Here is an 18,469-nt window from a genome sequence, read left to right as displayed (position 1 = left end):
TTCATATCTGGTTATTCACAGGTGCACCACAGCAACAGTTGGAAACAAACGTCTGTTCTCACTGTTACTAATTGATAAAGGAAATCCAGGCTACACTAACATGGACCTCTCAATGCAGTGCTTGCTCTCTTTTCTGATGGAGAGCACCAAACATAGCTTCAGGACTTGGGGGTAGGTAATGCACAGAGGATGGTGAAATTAATTTATTTGACATTTGGAACAGGGATGAGAGTGATTGGCTTTCCTATTACTCCTCTATCCCAACCAAACAGTTGAAATGATTATGCGGTGGCGCTATACATAACATGAAGGTATATATAGGTTGACAGTAAAATCATAGCCAACTCTACCTTTGCTCTCATTATCTGTCTGATGTCACTCAACCCCCTTGGTGGAATACATTCTTATTGTTCACTGTTATCACTGTTATCCAATTATAATGATGCATTTCTCATAAATATTCTTAATTGGCCCTTACTGTTAAAATTGATGTAAAATGTTCACTAGAACCTCATGATAGTGCAGTATCATAAATCTGATTATTTTGGTTGGGATTTTTTTATCTAATTTTCAGTTTGATTGATAACTGAACAGTACAGCAAATATGTTAGTGACATTTAGATGACATTGGAGCTAAGGATGAGGGATCACATCATCCCACAACCAAGCATGTTGACTTCACTAAGCAGCCCGAAGAGGGAATTAAGAAAAAATCCCTACACTTGGTTCTCAATAATTGTTGTGATACCAGGTCTTTGCTTATTGAGGCGAAATGTTCTGTATATTAGCCAGGCTTTAAGCTCCTCTCTTTTAAACCAATCTCTATGTCTACGCTCACCACAATGAACAATTGCTTGGGGGCACAAAGCCTTTAGGCATTTTCTATACAAGGCCCTTTATTTTAGTTATTTTATACGTTTTTGCATGAAGTGTAGAATTTGCCAGACAGCTTAAGGATGACTGTATATCAATTATAATTTTCATTTTCCCATTACAAAGCATGAAATTCATACAAAATATACAACGGTGTAGCCCAGCAAATATAATCATCAGATACCCCAAGAAAAAAACGTACATGGAAACCATAGGCAGTTTATAAAAAATAAAGTTTACACTTATTTTCTGAAACATGTCACTGTTGGGACTTGCTGCACAGATACCGGAAAATAATTCCAGTCATCCAGTGCTACTTCTGAACCAGCTGCAAAGTGAATTCCCTACAGGTATTTGGGATTTCCAATATTATAGAACCCTTACTTTGGTAACGCGAGGTTCTCCACAAGTGCAAGTCTGCTCACAGAAAGGATGGATATATCTACACCAAGACTTCATAAAGCAAGCAGCCAAATTTGAATTGGATAAAAAATCTCACTGGTAACTAATGCAGTATTTTAATATTTGGTAAGCTGTAAAGTTAAAAACACTTTTCAAAGGTAACAAGATGCTTCTTTCGGAGGGATACAGAACACTGCCTTCCTACAATTCATATTAAAAACAGCAAGAACTTCTACCGAGGTCTGCAACCAACATGGGGGTGGGGGGAAATGCTCTGATGCACCTCAACAAATATGGTTGGTAAGAAGAAACCTAACCTTTTTGTAAGCAATCTAATATTAGGAAGTTCCAAATAGTGATTTAACATTGACACAAAACACACGAGCAAAGCAATGCAGATTTGCCATATCTCCCATTAATTGTCAACAGCTCTATGTAGCATATGGGTTTACACTGTTCTTTTTAACCCCTCCTCTACTCATGACGAGGTCAGCTCGTCATGACCGCGCCCGTTAAATGGAACGCTAGCATGCTGGGCTGATTCCCCTGCTGTGTTGAGATTTCCATTGAAACGGGCGTGGTCATGACGAGCTCAGCTCGTCATGAGCACCGGAGCGCCGTGGGTCATGACGAGCTGACCTCGTCATGAGCACCCGGGCGCTATGCGCGCCCCCGCCCCCCAGCACAGCGGGGGGAAACGGCCCCGCAGTGAAGGGGTTAACTCCCAACATATATAGACATAAAGTGTTTTTTTTATGTTGTTTAGATATATTTGTCCATGCCTGCCGAACAGCAGGAATACTGCCTAGCTCTTTCTAGTCTACACCTATGATGAAGTAATGTAAAATTATTGAAGCACTATTCAGAGTAAAGGAACATTGGCATTGATTCACCAAAATGTGAGGGATAGCGGAAGTGACATCATCCAAAACTTCAGCCGCTGAAGACATCACAGAAAGTGACATCACATAATTTTCTGACCCTGATGGTGTTTGAGGTGTGGCCATATGATCTTTGACATAATAGTAGTGACACTGTGAACTCAAAAAATCAACAGTAAATTAAAGATTAATCCTAAAGTGCAAGATAAATGAATTAACTAATGCAAAAACTTTCTAAAGCTGATACAAATCTATGAATTCCACTGTACTACTGAGGGCCTCAGGACTAAAATGGACTTCTTCTCCCAAACCAGTAGTGCACCAGAAGGAGCTTTTGCAGGGTGGTGGAGAAAGGTTGTGTGGCTTCTAACATCTTCTTAGCAATCCAGCTGTGTGGGACTTACTGGAGGTGACAGGTGGGGTAGTTGGCCTCCAAGGACCCTCTGGAGCCAAGGGGGCTTCATCCCCCAGCCAGTAGTGCACCATGAGCCAGCAGTACACCAGAGTGGTGGAGAGAGGGGGCGTGGCCTCCGAAGACCTCTAGGCATCATGCTGTGTGGGACTTACTGGAGGTAACAGGAGGAATTGTTGGCCCACAAGGACACCAATGCAGGCTCTCTTACGCCACAACCTAAGGGTACCTGGGTTGTGGTCAGAATAGCTCTTGCGCAGGAATAGATACCTTCCAGCATGAAAACTCTTCTTCAAGGCTTATTTCTTTTTTTGTGTGTACTGCAGAAAGCGGCGTACATGCAAAGAGGATGTAACAAGGAGAAATAAAGAAATTTTTCCTTGTTACCCCAGACTCGGGTAGGCTCACCATTTTTGGCACAAGCCCATGTTCACTGACTTCATTAAATATGGGTTTGTGTCAAAATACTGCAGGTGAAAACCAATTCTCCACCTATGCATCGCCTCCCTGATGCAAGGTAGTGTAAGGTAGTTTTCAGGACTCCCTTCTGTTACTTTTGGGATCATATCCAACACAAATCTTGATTTGCATAGCTTTCAAAATCCCAACGTGGATTATGCATCGGGGTTGCAGAACAAAAGTGATCCAACCCCGAAGCAAAATCTTATTAAAGTTGTGCCTAACTTTAGTTATGTAAATGAATCTATGAAGATCTCGCTTCATTCCCCGCTCTCTAACCCTCTCTACTACATTCACATTCTTTTTTCTATAGTACCTTCCCCTCAGTTTTCTTTCTTTCTCATTAAATATGTGTTCAGCCTTTTCTGCCTTTTTCCCACATTCTTTCCTTTGCCTTCTTCCTTTTGCTCATTCTCTCTTCTCTCTCATAGTATCTCCCCCAGACGTCTTTTATCTTTAACATTTCTTTCTCACTTTCTCTTTTTTTTTTAAGGCAAGTGGGAAAAACCATTTGACCCCAAGCTAACAACAGAAGCTGATTTCTTTATCAACAATGTTACTACCGTACGAGTCCCTATGATGCACAGCTACACTTCAAATCGCTCATGGAGAGATCGAAAATTGGGCTGCACCATAGTAGAACTGCCCTATGCCGGAAATGCGTCAGCACTGTTTATTTTACCAAATGAAGGAAACATGGATAAGGTGGAAGATGCTCTATCTGTCGCGACATTAGAGATGTGGAGACGCTCCTTCAGGAAAAAGTAAGCATGTAACAAAGTCCTAGCACATACGTAGATCCACCAGAGATCAGCTTTTTCCCACCACTAAATTTCCCTGCTTTGTCTACTCCTATAGTGCAAAAGCCTCTAGTAAAAATGAAGATCTGACTCACTTTAATATAAATGCTGAGTTATAAAAAAGTGTTTATTTGAAATAATAAATGAAAGTGTCAATCAATAAAGATGAACAAGAGCCCTCAGGCATACTAACAAAAGAAGTCCCTAAAGGTAAAATTACACCCAACACGTTTTCTTGGGTAGTGTTCCATTACAAAAAAAACGGAATCAGCAGCCATTCATTTAGGTTTTTTCCAACACTTCTCTCACTTTTTAACAGCCCAAAGTTAACACTTGGCAGTGGTCATCTTTCTTCCTCTTTGCTACTATCTGACACATTTCACGTGGATCAAAAGTGTTACTTTAAGGAGCACTCATTGCAAACATCCACATAAATTAACAAAGAAGAACGTTTTTAGCCAACATTGTACTTGTACTTAAATAGTTTGCTGATTGGGGTCCATCCACTAAGACACAAAAGCAGAAGGTGATAAGTAATTTTAAGAAATGTTATCAGTTGGCCTCCTGTTGAAAGTAATAGGGAAAGAGAAAGTCTGAAATTGCCAAAAGTTCATTATATTGAAATATTAAAGCCTTGTTCTTAACTGTTTTATGATAGATAGTTCTGCATGTGTACCATCATTGCATACAAGCCCAAGCTATACTCTTACTGCGCTATGATTCACTTCTTGTGATTTATCATCATCAGCAGTCACCAATCTCTGGATTCCTCATGTGTGTAAAGCTGGAGCATATTTTAATCAATGTGCCTCAAGGCCTCATTTTAGGTTAAGCCTAGGCAGCGGTTGCTCACAGGGTGGACGCCACAATAAAGAAGAGGTGGGGTGGATGGAGAGCGCGCAGGGGAGCCCGGGACGGTGAGCACACAGGGAGGGCTTAATAATAAAAAAAATGTATTCTTGACATTCTTTAGGATATGTCACATTTTCTCAAAACATTTCATGCTTGATAGCGTTCCCTTTTGAGTCTCTGAATCTATTCAGGCGCCAGTAATGGAAATGCTCATTAAAAGACTGGACACAGTAATCTGAATCACACACTATGAGAGTGGGAAATTCAGTGTGTTTATTCTCTCGGGCTAGAATTAGAGCTTTAAGTTTAATCAGTTGGGCAGTACAATCCCATAGAGCTTAGGTAAAAGGTTTTCTGAGGATGGAATCCTCCATTCCTCAAGAATCTGTGTACTGATGTGCAAGCGGCTGAGTATTGCGGTTTAGTTCCACTATGGTCTGGGCTGAACTGTCAGTATAGACAATAATGTCATACTGCTCAAGAGGCAAAACATCACTGGGCCTAGGGTATTCTTGTTCATATTAGAGGAAATCTTGTGTTTGTAGTGCGGAGCCAAAGACTGTTATGTTTCATATAGGTACCCCAATATAGGCTCAGGGAGTCACCTAACCTTTCATCTATATTCTCCCCTACCACTACATAATTGTTCTTGGGACTGACCTTTTACCTAGTTATACTTCTTACAGCACGTAGGTTTTTCCCTGAAAACTAGCCTCATCCATTATGCGAGAGGATTCTTGAAAACTCAGCAGGACTATCATCTCCTGCATAATAACTATGTAGAAGGGTCATTCCTTCCGTCATCCTAAGCCCAACATGACACAGCAAGGTAGTACCCCTGAGAATACCACTTTGGGTACATAAACACCATATCTTGCTGAGGTAGTCAGAGGAGAAAAGGACTTCCATGCTGACTGTGGCGTGGGGGAAGTAAGGGACCGGAGACCAGGTCTGGAGAGATAAGGTTTTATTTTTGAAAAGGTCCTTTTACTGCGTGTGGAGAGTCTGTCCCTTGAGAACCGGGCTGGATCCGTCATGAAAAACTCCCTTTCCAACGTTGGAGACTTTGTGCATTTCGTGCTCCGTCTGGCTTGTAGGGTCAGCTTCCCGGAACTCCCGCCAGGATGATTGTGGGGAGGAAAGGAGACAAACTATCAGTCTTGACGTCCACTGTTATTATAATTGCCCAAGGGTCCGGGGAGTGCAGGGATCACCGCTGTCTTTGTGCCACACACGTAACCAGATTCACTCTGGACGTGAGGGAGGTGAACAAGTGAGGAATGAACGTAGGGGAAGAGAATTCGGGTGACGGAAGAATACAGAGGAGAGGATGTGGTACGGTCACACACTTGTTAAGCAGTTGTGTTTCCCCGCCTCCATACCCAGCCCGACACTCTTTGCCATACCTGAAGAAGCCACGCTCCTCCTGGAACGTGGCTCAATGGAGCGCTGTCTCGTTGGTCTCCAGGCTCAGCTGTGGTTTCCTCTGCCGGGGTCTTCTCGGCTGCACGGTCTTCAGTCGATTTCTTCTCTGGTTCCTCGTGAAATGCCGGTCTCACTCCTCTCACTGCCGGGTCCTCTCCGGTGACTGAGCACGACACAATCTCTGCTTCCTCATTTTTAACCAATGTAGCCAGATGGACTTCACAAGGGGGCGGGTCCTCCTGATGTACGAACGCTCAGTTAAAGGCGCCTTCCCATGCTTCCTCTTCTCGCGAGTACCACTGCCGGTCCGTGACACTGCTCCATTCGTCCTGCATGGAATGGACAGAGGAGGAAAATGGTGTTTTCACAAGCCACCATTCATTAGTAGGTGAACCAGGTACTGATGTTAGGTCCTCCTTGTCACACAGACACACTGACACAAGATGCTGAGGTTCCTGCACGCAGACACTCCAGCTTTTAGTGGTCTAACATCCCTTGCGGGTTGTCCATCCCGAGACAAAAATGGGGTCCCACAGTCTCTCACTTCAGGTAACGAGGTTGACATTATCCTAGAGGGATTCATGGCTTTTACACCTATATACATGCTAGGTACACTTAGGTACATCTAGTTAGGCTCGCATCGTAGGAGTACTCATTTTACTGTCATGTATTTTATATGCTTGCCAGTATTCATTGTTTTAGCACGATGGTAGAACTCTACCATCCTTTTACTCTGTTAGTGCTTCTAATCATTTATATCTGTTTCTGTCTAACAGTTGTTTCAGCACACATATTTTACACTAGAATGATGCTTGTTCAATAAATGCTTATTGAAAAACGTCCCCACCATTTATTCTGTGTATCTCTCTGAGACAGAGTACGCATGAGTGACTGAGCGAAAAGTATCGCACTTTTTCCACTGTCCTGAGGGATCAGGGTTGTAATGTTTGATAGTTGCCCAGAACTATTCTCTCCTTGGTAAGAGGGGTTTCTAGTGCCACTGTGAGCTAGCTGGTATACAGGCTAACATACCCTGTGGGGGTGTCTAGAATCAGTCTGGACTCCAGTCCTACAGTGTGTATTGTAGTTTATAGGAACTACAATACATGCCTTATTACAAGTATGGCTGTCCTCAGGACCACCGTACTTGTGGAGGGGGTTCAACAATCACCACACTGCGGGTCCACCAGCAGTATTTTGATTGTTGTGGTCAGACTGCCACGAGACCGCCAGTTCTTCCAGGACCAAGGATCTGCAACCAGCCTGAATCAGCCAAGCATATTATGAGTTGCCTTTTCACCACCCTTATCAAGGCAGTGAGCCCACCATGAAAAGGTGCCAGAGAGGCAACTACCAGCTGGATGGTGCATGCTGGGGGAGCATGTTGTGCCCCCCATGTAATTGCACCCCTTTCCTGCACACTGTGGCATGCATGCCACACCATGCAGGATTGTACTGCAGGCGCTGTCACTTCTATGAACGTGACACAGCCACCGCTGTGAAACTGCAGCAGCACTCCTGCAGACGGAGTGGTGGTGGTGCCACAGAAAGACCACCAAAGTCATAATAAGGTCCATCCATCGTCTACTTCAGTAGCTGTCAAGGAAGTGGCCCACTGTATCAATCTAGGATGTAAGGTTTTCATCCAGGCCTTTGTGACAGCCTCTAAGGCTGTAATGGAAGTTACCACATTTATGCATTTCCCCTGAGCCAACAATCTTTCCTTCATACCAGTTGTCTGAGCTGCAGTCAGTATTTTTTCTGCAGGTGCAAGACACATTTCAGCATTTGAATATATATGTGATTTGTATGCAGTCAGTACAATATCACCTTCATTGAAAAAGACATATATGTAGTCAGTGGCTCCCTCAATTATGTGGATCACCAAATGTGTGGTCTTTACAAGTGTGTAAGTGTCTGGATGCAAGCAGGTCCGTTAGCAGTGTTCTCAGAATATGTGTATGTTCTTGTGTCCAATGTGTGCTTGAAATGTCTGGGTGGATTAATTCATAAAACAATTTCACCCATTTTACATAATTTGTTATGTAAGTTCAACCAAAGTTGGAGAGCCCAAAGGTGATTGTAGGTTTTTAATTGCATTTGGTGGTTGCAGGAGTGCACATTTCTCTAGCACATGTGGTGCCAAGCTTTCGCCTTCATTTGACAACTCGTATTCCAGAAATAGGACTCTGAGATAGGCAATCTTTGTTTTTTAGAAGTTACTTTGTAGGCTTGTCCAGAAAAATCCCTAACTATGCGATCTACTCTGGCTAGATGTTTGTTTAAATCATCATCTAGAAGGTATATATCGATGATATATGACAATGCTTTCAAATCAGTTTCATGTAAAATTGATGTTACTCGGGCAGAGGAGAAACCAGGGCTATTGTTGTATCTGTGGGGGAGTCGATAAAATCATTGTTGATGCCCTAAAACTGTGAGTCCACTAAATCTCTGCTTTCAGGCACTAATTTCTGGCAGAAAAAGCCATTTGAATGTCTAAAATGGTTTAGTATTTTTATCCCACGGTGTTATTCATTATGCTGCACTGTTTGAATTTTGTGCAACAAATGTGCTTGTATGACTGTTAAAATGAGTGAACTCTAAGACTAAACGGTATGGATGATCTGGTTTCGCTACAAAGCATTGTTCATTGGTGGGATACAAGGCTTAACAATGCCTTTATATTCTAGTTGTTTTAGAATTTCTCTAACTGGGCATTTAGCTTCATGCTTAATTGGGTGCTGTGTTTGCACTGGTGAGCTGAAATGTTTAGGTATAATATGATATAGTGAGTCTTTATCTCAGCCTACATGGTTGTATTATAATGCTGGGGCTTGTGCAAGGGCCCACTCTGTGGCATACTGTTGTTTAACCATATGGATGCTGCACATATTCCTCTGCTGTGCTGGACAGCAATAAAAACGGGTGTGGTCATGACGAGCTCAGCTCGTCATGAGCACAGGAGCACTGTACTGCATGACGAGCTGAGCTCATCATGAGCATGGAAGGGGTTAACAGTGCCTTGGAACAAGGACGGAGAAAGAAGTTATTTTTATATCTTCACTGACACAAAATGGTTGATTTTCTTTCAAAGGAAAGAAACCACCTGGAAGGGAAGGGAATCCTTCTAAGCAGTTCGAGAAGATTCAACTATGTTCTCCTGGGAACGTGAAATCACAAAACAATAAAGTACCCGTGTGCCCAATGCATACGTAAACTGACAGAGCTGAAGTAACGTAGTGAGGTTTCTTAAACTGCAGGGGAAGATTAGGCTTTCCTTTTTATATGCAATCCTCACTCACTCGCTTTAGTAGTGACGTGCTCCACCATCTGGTTCATCCTGGCTGCTGAATATATATAATATATGGGGAGAGACAAAAAAGGAGTACAGTTGTCCTATGACCCTCAGCTTGCCAACATGTTTCTTTTTCGATTCTTATTGCCCAAATTGGTGCAACGTTGAAGAAAAGGGTATACCCAATCACTGGGACCTGGGTGTCAAGCAGTATAGAGGATGGTGGTCCCAGTACTAATACATCAAAATCGTGAGAATAGACAAAATACAGATGTGAATAAAAAAAAGAAAATCTGAGAAAAGATTTATACTGGTGTTACCGTGTTATTTAATCACACTCAACACATGTTGAAAATTGTTGACAAAACTTCATGAAAAACATTAGGAAACATCATTGGTGTGCCCAAATGGGTGAGAAAAAAGGGGGGGGGGCTGAGGGGTGGCTCAAGTGAGGTAGTGAGGTAAGTGAGGTACAGTATCCGTGAATATCACAATTACATTGTTGCTATTCAATATCGCTACATTCCTAACATAATATATATCAAAAGGAATCCAAAGAATTACACAGCCATGTACAACAGAGAATCACAGTACAACAAGTGCTGTTGACAGTACTGGCATTGGTCATGTGTAGACGTTTCGACCCCTGAGAGTGTAGGTTCTTTCAAAACCTTACTGGCGGGGTCTTCCTCAGTACTGGCATGAAAGGGGGGAAGGAGGGGCACCGTATCTAAGAATAAGGAAGCCTCACAGACGTGTTGAGGCTGGTGGGGCTAAAAAAAATGTACCTTTACAGTCTGATTCGGAGCCCTGTTCCTTTGGACCGAAGGGCCCCTCTCATTTTATTTCCTTTGACCAATCCACTTCAGCCAAGAGAATGTCATAAGGATTTGTTAAATTTTCCCCAAAAATTACTTTAATGGTACACGGTATATCACCCTATATTGGGATGTCCAAATCAACCAGTCTGTCAGAATAGCTAAACTGCTTATCTGGTGCTTCAACTTGAATAAATTCATTAGCAGCTCTCGCCATCAGAAACTCTTGAAGAGTCTGGTAAACTATTGAGACCTCCGCTGGGCTGCCAAGTGGTGTCAGGCCCACTCCTTATACTGAAGTAGTGTCCTCCATATGTGGGGCAAATTTAATGATAATACCTGCCACTTTCTTATTTTTGCATTGAGGCTTTTGTTGGAGAAGTTTTGCTTCCTTTTTCATGATGATGACAGATGAGCGTTGTGAGTAGTTTCTCAGTTTTGCGTACTCTTCTTGTCTGCAGTCTGATTGACCTCTTTTCTCCAGGCATTTGTTGAGTGAGCCCTGAAAGGAACGAGAAGGGCGTGTATCAGTGAACAGCTGTTTAAGTGTATCACAGGTATGGAGGATATATCGATTTTCAGTGGATTCCGGTTTGGGAGATCCATTTCATGACTTCCTTTTGTCTTAATTTTTTTGTTTATCCCAGTGCAGTTTAGAAGAATTAGGTGCCTCTTTGGCATTATCGGATTTAGCCTTAAGGTGTGACTTAGTTATTTGGTCTAGTCCCAAAGATATCTCGACCTATAGATGCAGATGCTTCAGCAATAACTTTTGGTAATTCGCGCTCCTCATCCGCTAATGGAACATGAGTGAGTGATGGCATGCTGCCAATGCAACTGCTTCCTCTTTTATGCTACTTAAAATAATTGCGGTGATTGCGGCATTGTTGCCAATTATTACATCCCCAAATCCAGGGCGGTGGCAGACCTTTATTCATTTTGAATTTGTTTTAGCACCTCAGGCAAAACAGCTATACATGGTGTGCCATGTTAAATGGTAGATAGTGTAGCAAAAACTGTGCCCCAACATGCAAATCCATCTACCGGAAAATGGTTGATTTTCTTTCAAAGGAAAGAAACCACCTGGAAGGGAAGGGAATCCTTCTAAGCAGTTCGAGAAGATTCAACTATGTTCTCCTGGGAACGTGAAATCACAAAACAATAAAGTACCCGTGTGCCCAATGCATACGTAAACTGACAGAGCTGAAGTAACGTAGTGAGGTTTCTTAAACTGCAGGGGAAGATTAGGCTTTCCTTTTTATATGCAATCCTCACTCACTCGCTTTAGTAGTGACGTGCTCCACCATCTGGTTCATCCTGGCTGCTGAATATATATAATATATGGGGAGAGACAAAAAAGGAGTGCAGTTGTCCTATGACCCTCAGCTTGCCAACATGTTTCTTTTTCGATTCTTATTGCCCAAATTGGTGCAACGTTGAAGAAAAGGGTATACCCAATCACTGGGACCTGGGTGTCAAGCAGTATAGAGGATGGTGGTCCCAGTACTAATACATCAAAATCGTGAGAATAGACAAAATACAGTTGTGAATAAAAAAAAGAAAATCTGAGAAAAGATTTATACTGGTGTTACCGTGTTATTTAATCACACTCAACACATGTTGAAAATTGTTGACAAAACTTCATGAAAAACATTAGGAAACATCATTGGTGTGCCCAAATGGGTGAGAAAAAAGGGGGGGGCTGAGGGGTGGCTCAAGTGAGGTAGTGAGGTAAGTGAGGTACAGTATCCGTGAATATCACAATTACATTGTTGCTATTCAATATCGCTACATTCCTAACATAATATATATCAAAAGGAATCCAAAGAATTACACAGCCATGTACAACAGAGAATCACAGTACAACAAGTGCTGTTGACAGTACTGGCATTGGTCATGTGTAGACGTTTCGACCCCTGAGAGTGTAGGTTCTTTCAAAACCTTACTGGCGGGGTCTTCCTCAGTACTGGCATGAAAGGGGGGAAGGAGGGGCACCGTATCTAAGAATAAGGAAGCCTCACAGACGTGTTGAGGCTGGTGGGGCTAAAAAAAATGTACCTTTACAGTCTGATTCGGAGCCCTGTTCCTTTGGACCGAAGGGCCCCTCTCATTTTATTTCCTTTGACCAATCCACTTCAGCCAAGAGAATGTCATAAGGATTTGTTAAATTTTCCCCAAAAATTACTTTAATGGTACACGGTATATCACCCTATATTGGGATGTCCAAATCAACCAGTCTGTCAGAATAGCTAAACTGCTTATCTGGTGCTTCAACTTGAATAAATTCATTAGCAGCTCTCGCCATCAGAAACTCTTGAAGAGTCTGGTAAACTATTGAGACCTCCGCTGGGCTGCCAAGTGGTGTCAGGCCCACTCCTTATACTGAAGTAGTGTCCTCCATATGTGGGGCAAATTTAATGATAATACCTGCCACTTTCTTATTTTTGCATTGAGGCTTTTGTTGGAGAAGTTTTGCTTCCTTTTTCATGATGATGACAGATGAGCGTTGTGAGTAGTTTCTCAGTTTTGCGTACTCTTCTTGTCTGCAGTCTGATTGACCTCTTTTCTCCAGGCATTTGTTGAGTGAGCCCTGAAAGGAACGAGAAGGGCGTGTATCAGTGAACAGCTGTTTAAGTGTATCACAGGTATGGAGGATATATCGATTTTCAGTGGATTCCGGTTTGGGAGATCCATTTCATGACTTCCTTTTGTCTTAATTTTTTTGTTTATCCCAGTGCAGTTTAGAAGAATTAGGTGCCTCTTTGGCATTATCGGATTTAGCCTTAAGGTGTGACTTAGTTATTTGGTCTAGCCCCAAAGATATCTCGACCTATAGATGCAGATGCTTCAGCAATAACTTTTGGTAATTCGCGCTCCTCATCCGCTAATGGAACATGAGTGAGTGATGGCATGCTGCCAATGCAACTGCTTCCTCTTTTATGCTACTTAAAATAATTGCGGTGATTGCGGCATTGTTGCCAATTATTACATCCCCAAATCCAGGGCGGTGGCAGACCTTTATTCATTTTGAATTTGTTTTAGCACCTCAGGCAAAACAGCTATACATGGTGTGCCATGTTAAATGGTAGATAGTGTAGCAAAAACTGTGCCCCAACATGCAAATCCATCTACCGGAAAATGGTTGATTTTCTTTCAAAGGAAAGAAACCACCTGGAAGGGAAGGGAATCCTTCTAAGCAGTTCGAGAAGATTCAACTATGTTCTCCTGGGAACGTGAAATCACAAAACAATAAAGTACCCGTGTGCCCAATGCATACGTAAACTGACAGAGCTGAAGTAACGTAGTGAGGTTTCTTAAACTGCAGGGGAAGATTAGGCTTTCCTTTTTATATGCAATCCTCACTCACTCGCTTTAGTAGTGACGTGCTCCACCATCTGGTTCATCCTGGCTGCTGAATATATATAATATATGGGGAGAGACAAAAAAGGAGTGCAGTTGCCCTATGACCCTCAGCTTGCCAACATGTTTCTTTTTCGATTCTTATTGCCCAAATTGGTGCAACGTTGAAGAAAAGGGTATACCCAATCACTGGGACCTGGGTGTCAAGCAGTATAGAGGATGGTGGTCCCAGTACTAATACATCAAAATCGTGAGAATAGACAAAATACAGTTGTGAATAAAAAAAAGAAAATCTGAGAAAAGATTTATACTGGTGTTACCGTGTTATTTAATCACACTCAACACATGTTGAAAATTGTTGACAAAACTTCATGAAAAACATTAGGAAACATCATTGGTGTGCCCAAATGGGTGAGAAAAAAGGGGGGGGCTGAGGGGTGGCTCAAGTGAGGTAGTGAGGTAAGTGAGGTACAGTATCCGTGAATATCACAATTACATTGTTGCTATTCAATATCGCTACATTCCTAACATAATATATATCAAAAGGAATCCAAAGAATTACACAGCCATGTACAACAGAGAATCACAGTACAACAAGTGCTGTTGACAGTACTGGCATTGGTCATGTGTAGACGTTTCGACCCCTGAGAGTGTAGGTTCTTTCAAAACCTTACTGGCGGGGTCTTCCTCAGTACTGGCATGAAAGGGGGGAAGGAGGGGCACCGTATCTAAGAATAAGGAAGCCTCACAGACGTGTTGAGGCTGGTGGGGCTAAAAAAAATGTACCTTTACAGTCTGATTCGGAGCCCTGTTCCTTTGGACCGAAGGGCCCCTCTCATTTTATTTCCTTTGACCAATCCACTTCAGCCAAGAGAATGTCATAAGGATTTGTTAAATTTTCCCCAAAAATTACTTTAATGGTACACGGTATATCACCCTATATTGGGATGTCCAAATCAACCAGTCTGTCAGAATAGCTAAACTGCTTATCTGGTGCTTCAACTTGAATAAATTCATTAGCAGCTCTCGCCATCAGAAACTCTTGAAGAGTCTGGTAAACTATTGAGACCTCCGCTGGGCTGCCAAGTGGTGTCAGGCCCACTCCTTATACTGAAGTAGTGTCCTCCATATGTGGGGCAAATTTAATGATAATACCTGCCACTTTCTTATTTTTGCATTGAGGCTTTTGTTGGAGAAGTTTTGCTTCCTTTTTCATGATGATGACAGATGAGCGTTGTGAGTAGTTTCTCAGTTTTGCGTACTCTTCTTGTCTGCAGTCTGATTGACCTCTTTTCTCCAGGCATTTGTTGAGTGAGCCCTGAAAGGAACGAGAAGGGCGTGTATCAGTGAACAGCTGTTTAAGTGTATCACAGGTATGGAGGATATATCGATTTTCAGTGGATTCCGGTTTGGGAGATCCATTTCATGACTTCCTTTTGTCTTAATTTTTTTGTTTATCCCAGTGCAGTTTAGAAGAATTAGGTGCCTCTTTGGCATTATCGGATTTAGCCTTAAGGTGTGACTTAGTTATTTGGTCTAGCCCCAAAGATATCTTGACCTATAGATGCAGATGCTTCAGCAATAACTTTTGGTAATTCGCGCTCCCCATCCGCTAATGGAACATGAGTGAGTGATGGCATGCTGCCAATGCAACTGCTTCCTCTTTTATGCTACTTAAAATAATTGCGGTGATTGCGGCATTGTTGCCAATTATTACATCCCCAAATCCAGGGCGGTGGCAGACCTTTATTCATTTTGAATTTGTTTTAGCACCTCAGGCAAAACAGCTATACATGGTGTGCCATGTTCAATGGTAGATATTGTAGCAAAAACTGTGCCCCAACATGCACATCCATCTACCGGGGGAACCATCCCTAGCGGCAGGCACATTGTGAGAATTTTATGGAGCTTATTTACAAGACCTTTGCATTTTGCTGCCCGATATTTAGAAGGACACATAAAGCCACCCTGCTTGGCTTTACGTGTCCTTGTAAATATGGCCCAATTTCACACAGCACTTTGCGTGAAAGGGGCGTGCCATGGGTGTTGCTGCAGGTGTCCTAATGTAACACCCATGGCTTCTGTTGCATTTCCAGATCTACATCATTTTGTAAACCTAGGAATGTGTCAGAATGCTAAGCCTCCCAGGGAGGCCCAGGGAGGCACAATGAGGAGAAATGTTTTAATTGCTCCTCGTTTTTCCTCTTTCTAAGCGTGCTGCATTCTGCAGCACACATAGAAAGAGGAAATCACTTCTTGTGGTGTTCCTTCCTGCACAAAAACAATCTCCCCTGAAAAGGAGACATCCTTGCACCATGGTGCAATGGTGCCTGCATTGGAACATAGCAGCCCGTTGTGCGTCAGCACAGGGGAAAGCACAGGGATGCAACATAATATTGTAAATATGTCACATCCCTGTGCTTTGAAAGTGACTCAGTGCGGGGCAGCCAATGTCTTGCAGTGCCACGTTGAGTCACTTTCTTGTAGATAAGGCCGTATGTTTATTATGATGTCCAGTATAGGGAAATACTGTTTCAAGCTGGTTTGTTTTTTGTGCAATTCAGAATGGAATTTCCTCCCAGTCTGGTGGGAACCTTACCCATATTTGCATTGATAAAACCTGGACAAATTGCAGGCATGGCTAAATGTGGCTGTGCTGCTTGAACAGCTCTCACTGGGGTTGCTGTTATTGTTCGCATAACAAACTGTGTTAAATGTCCGTATAGTCTAACTAGAAATGTGTATACAGCATGGAGCGCTACAACATTTAGTGGTGTTAATGTTGGATATGGTGAATAGCCTACTAAGACTAGCCAGGTCCCTCCCTTATTGCTGACGGGACCGTCTTACATTGTTTAGTACATGTGGTAGGTCACCTTGGAGCCATTTCATATGTTCCTGAAATGTTAATGGTATTCCTAAATCTTCGTATGATCTGTATTGGTCTAGTACTACAGCTGCAGTGACTCTAGTCCGGAGCTGCAAGAAACTCTGGGCACACAGGATCCCCTGAGTCAATTACAAGACTGCAATGCAGCGTTGTGATTGGTCTGAGTGCCATGGATCAGGGCTCAAATCGGAACAGGGAGCCTGTGCATATTCCCCACCAGGCTGGCCATTACTACTTGGTGGGGAATATGAAAAGTGTGCATGACTGCTTGGCCAGCCGAAATGCTCCAATTTGAGAAATCTTTTGACTATCCTGGGTATCTTCCATTTCTAAACAAATGTATCAAAAGCTCTCTTGAGGTTTGTGAGTAGAAATGTAGGGACATGTAATGGAAATGTTTCTAAATTTAATCATAAGACTGACTTGAGAATATCCACGGACAAGTTAAGCAGGTTAAGGTACTGTAGTAATATGGGGAAAAGGAAATCCATGGAGGGATGTGGGTGGCAGTAGTGGTACTTGTAAGGGTAGTAAGGGGAAAAAAACAGGAAATTTCTTAAACATGCAGGTAGCAACTGTGTGCTTGACCGCATTGACACTCTTATTAGTGAGACCGATAATATATTGGATACAGAGCCTAACACACTAGTTGGTATTGACAAATCTCCCCTTAGAAGTACTCAATCCAATAATCAAAGCCCTAACCGCAATCCCGCCACCCCAGACATGTTTCTCAAAACAGGTAAAAAGGGGCCCATTGCCATTTGTATTAACCTGCCACAACTAGATCGCATTATTAATTTCACAAATAGGTTCTCTCACTTGCTGGTAGTGCCTGATGGGGACAAGGATGAAACTCCCCAACCACTGCAAGTGCCACCACCCAGCTATGTTGGGGTCATTACAAGGAATAATGACGCTCAGGACACGACCCAACTGGTTAATCTGCTTCGGCTTGAAATAGAGACCATGAAAACAATGATTGAGGACCTAACCAAAACAGTTAAGCTTTTACTGCAAATGGATTTTTCCTGTACAGAGCATAGCAACCTCATACCTAGACCTCCATTCCGACCTTGTCAGTCCACCATCATGAGGAGTGGAACAGTTCCTGGTGCTAAAAGCACTGTCCCCTTTGGTCGTATAACTGCTCCCACCGTTGCCCTGATCCAAACTTCAATGCTAAAACCCTCTCCAGCTATGAGTTTACTCCATCATAGGGTAGGAAATCCTATTATTTATGGTAGACCAGCAATTATTAGGGATCAGACTTCACTGGGCAGATATACCTACTCTTCCCAAATTAATCAACTCCAGAACAGTTCCTGAACTGACCAGGTAGATTTGAATAATTCGAATGCGCCCCATCCATTCAGAATTTATATGGTGAATGTACCCAAAGATGACTCCTTGCAAGGGCACGGAAACTGCAGACTCCCTTACAATTAAATCCATCCATTGGATTCGGTATGTTAGAGGATGCTACTCAGTGATTAGGGAACATATCATCAAGGCTCGTAGGCTTATCTCCCCAACCCATCGGACAGATGATATTGAGCTCACACTAGTTAGGGCAGATCTGGCTGAAAATCTCTTTGCTCTGGAGTTCAGAACTAGTTCTCTGGATTCGTCATCTATTCAGTTTAGACGATCCCCACTGAATACCCAGGGTAGGGAATATCGTAGGCAGACTTAAACTAGACAGGTGGAACAATCCTCATTGGAGACAAATGATTGACTCAAGTATGTGCCCCATATGCATCATGAACCCCAAAAAGATTGTATATCTACAAGGGACGATCCCCTAGTCCTGAGTGTTTTAGTATAGGCCCTGATTGAACTGTAGGAAAAATAACAACATCACTGTGTTTGGAGGAGGGCATGAGGGAGACTAGAAGTACATCACCTAGGAGATCGAATGTGTTATTGATACTGGGACACACCTCACAAAGGGAAACCTTGTTGTAATGGAATGTTGCAGGAATTAACTCAAAGGGGG

At 42.7% G+C, this 18,469-nt stretch overlaps 1 protein-coding gene across 2 annotated transcripts in view; it reads left to right on the top strand.

The window, feature by feature from the left end:
* Positions 1–18,469, top strand: part of LOC144781324 (alpha-1-antitrypsin-like) — an 87,756-nt gene that overhangs the window by 51,148 nt on the left and 18,139 nt on the right. For both annotated transcript variants that reach the window (XM_078660100.1, XM_078660101.1), the window contains exon 3: positions 3,521–3,791. In XM_078660100.1, the coding sequence (XP_078516226.1) occupies positions 3,521–3,791 (271 nt within the window). The remainder of the gene's footprint in view (positions 1–3,520; positions 3,792–18,469) is intronic.

Source organism: Lissotriton helveticus, chromosome 9 (genome assembly GCF_964261635.1).
Source record: "Lissotriton helveticus chromosome 9, aLisHel1.1, whole genome shotgun sequence".
NCBI lineage: Eukaryota > Metazoa > Chordata > Amphibia > Caudata > Salamandridae > Lissotriton > Lissotriton helveticus.
This window is presented reverse-complemented; position numbering and strand designations above follow the sequence as displayed.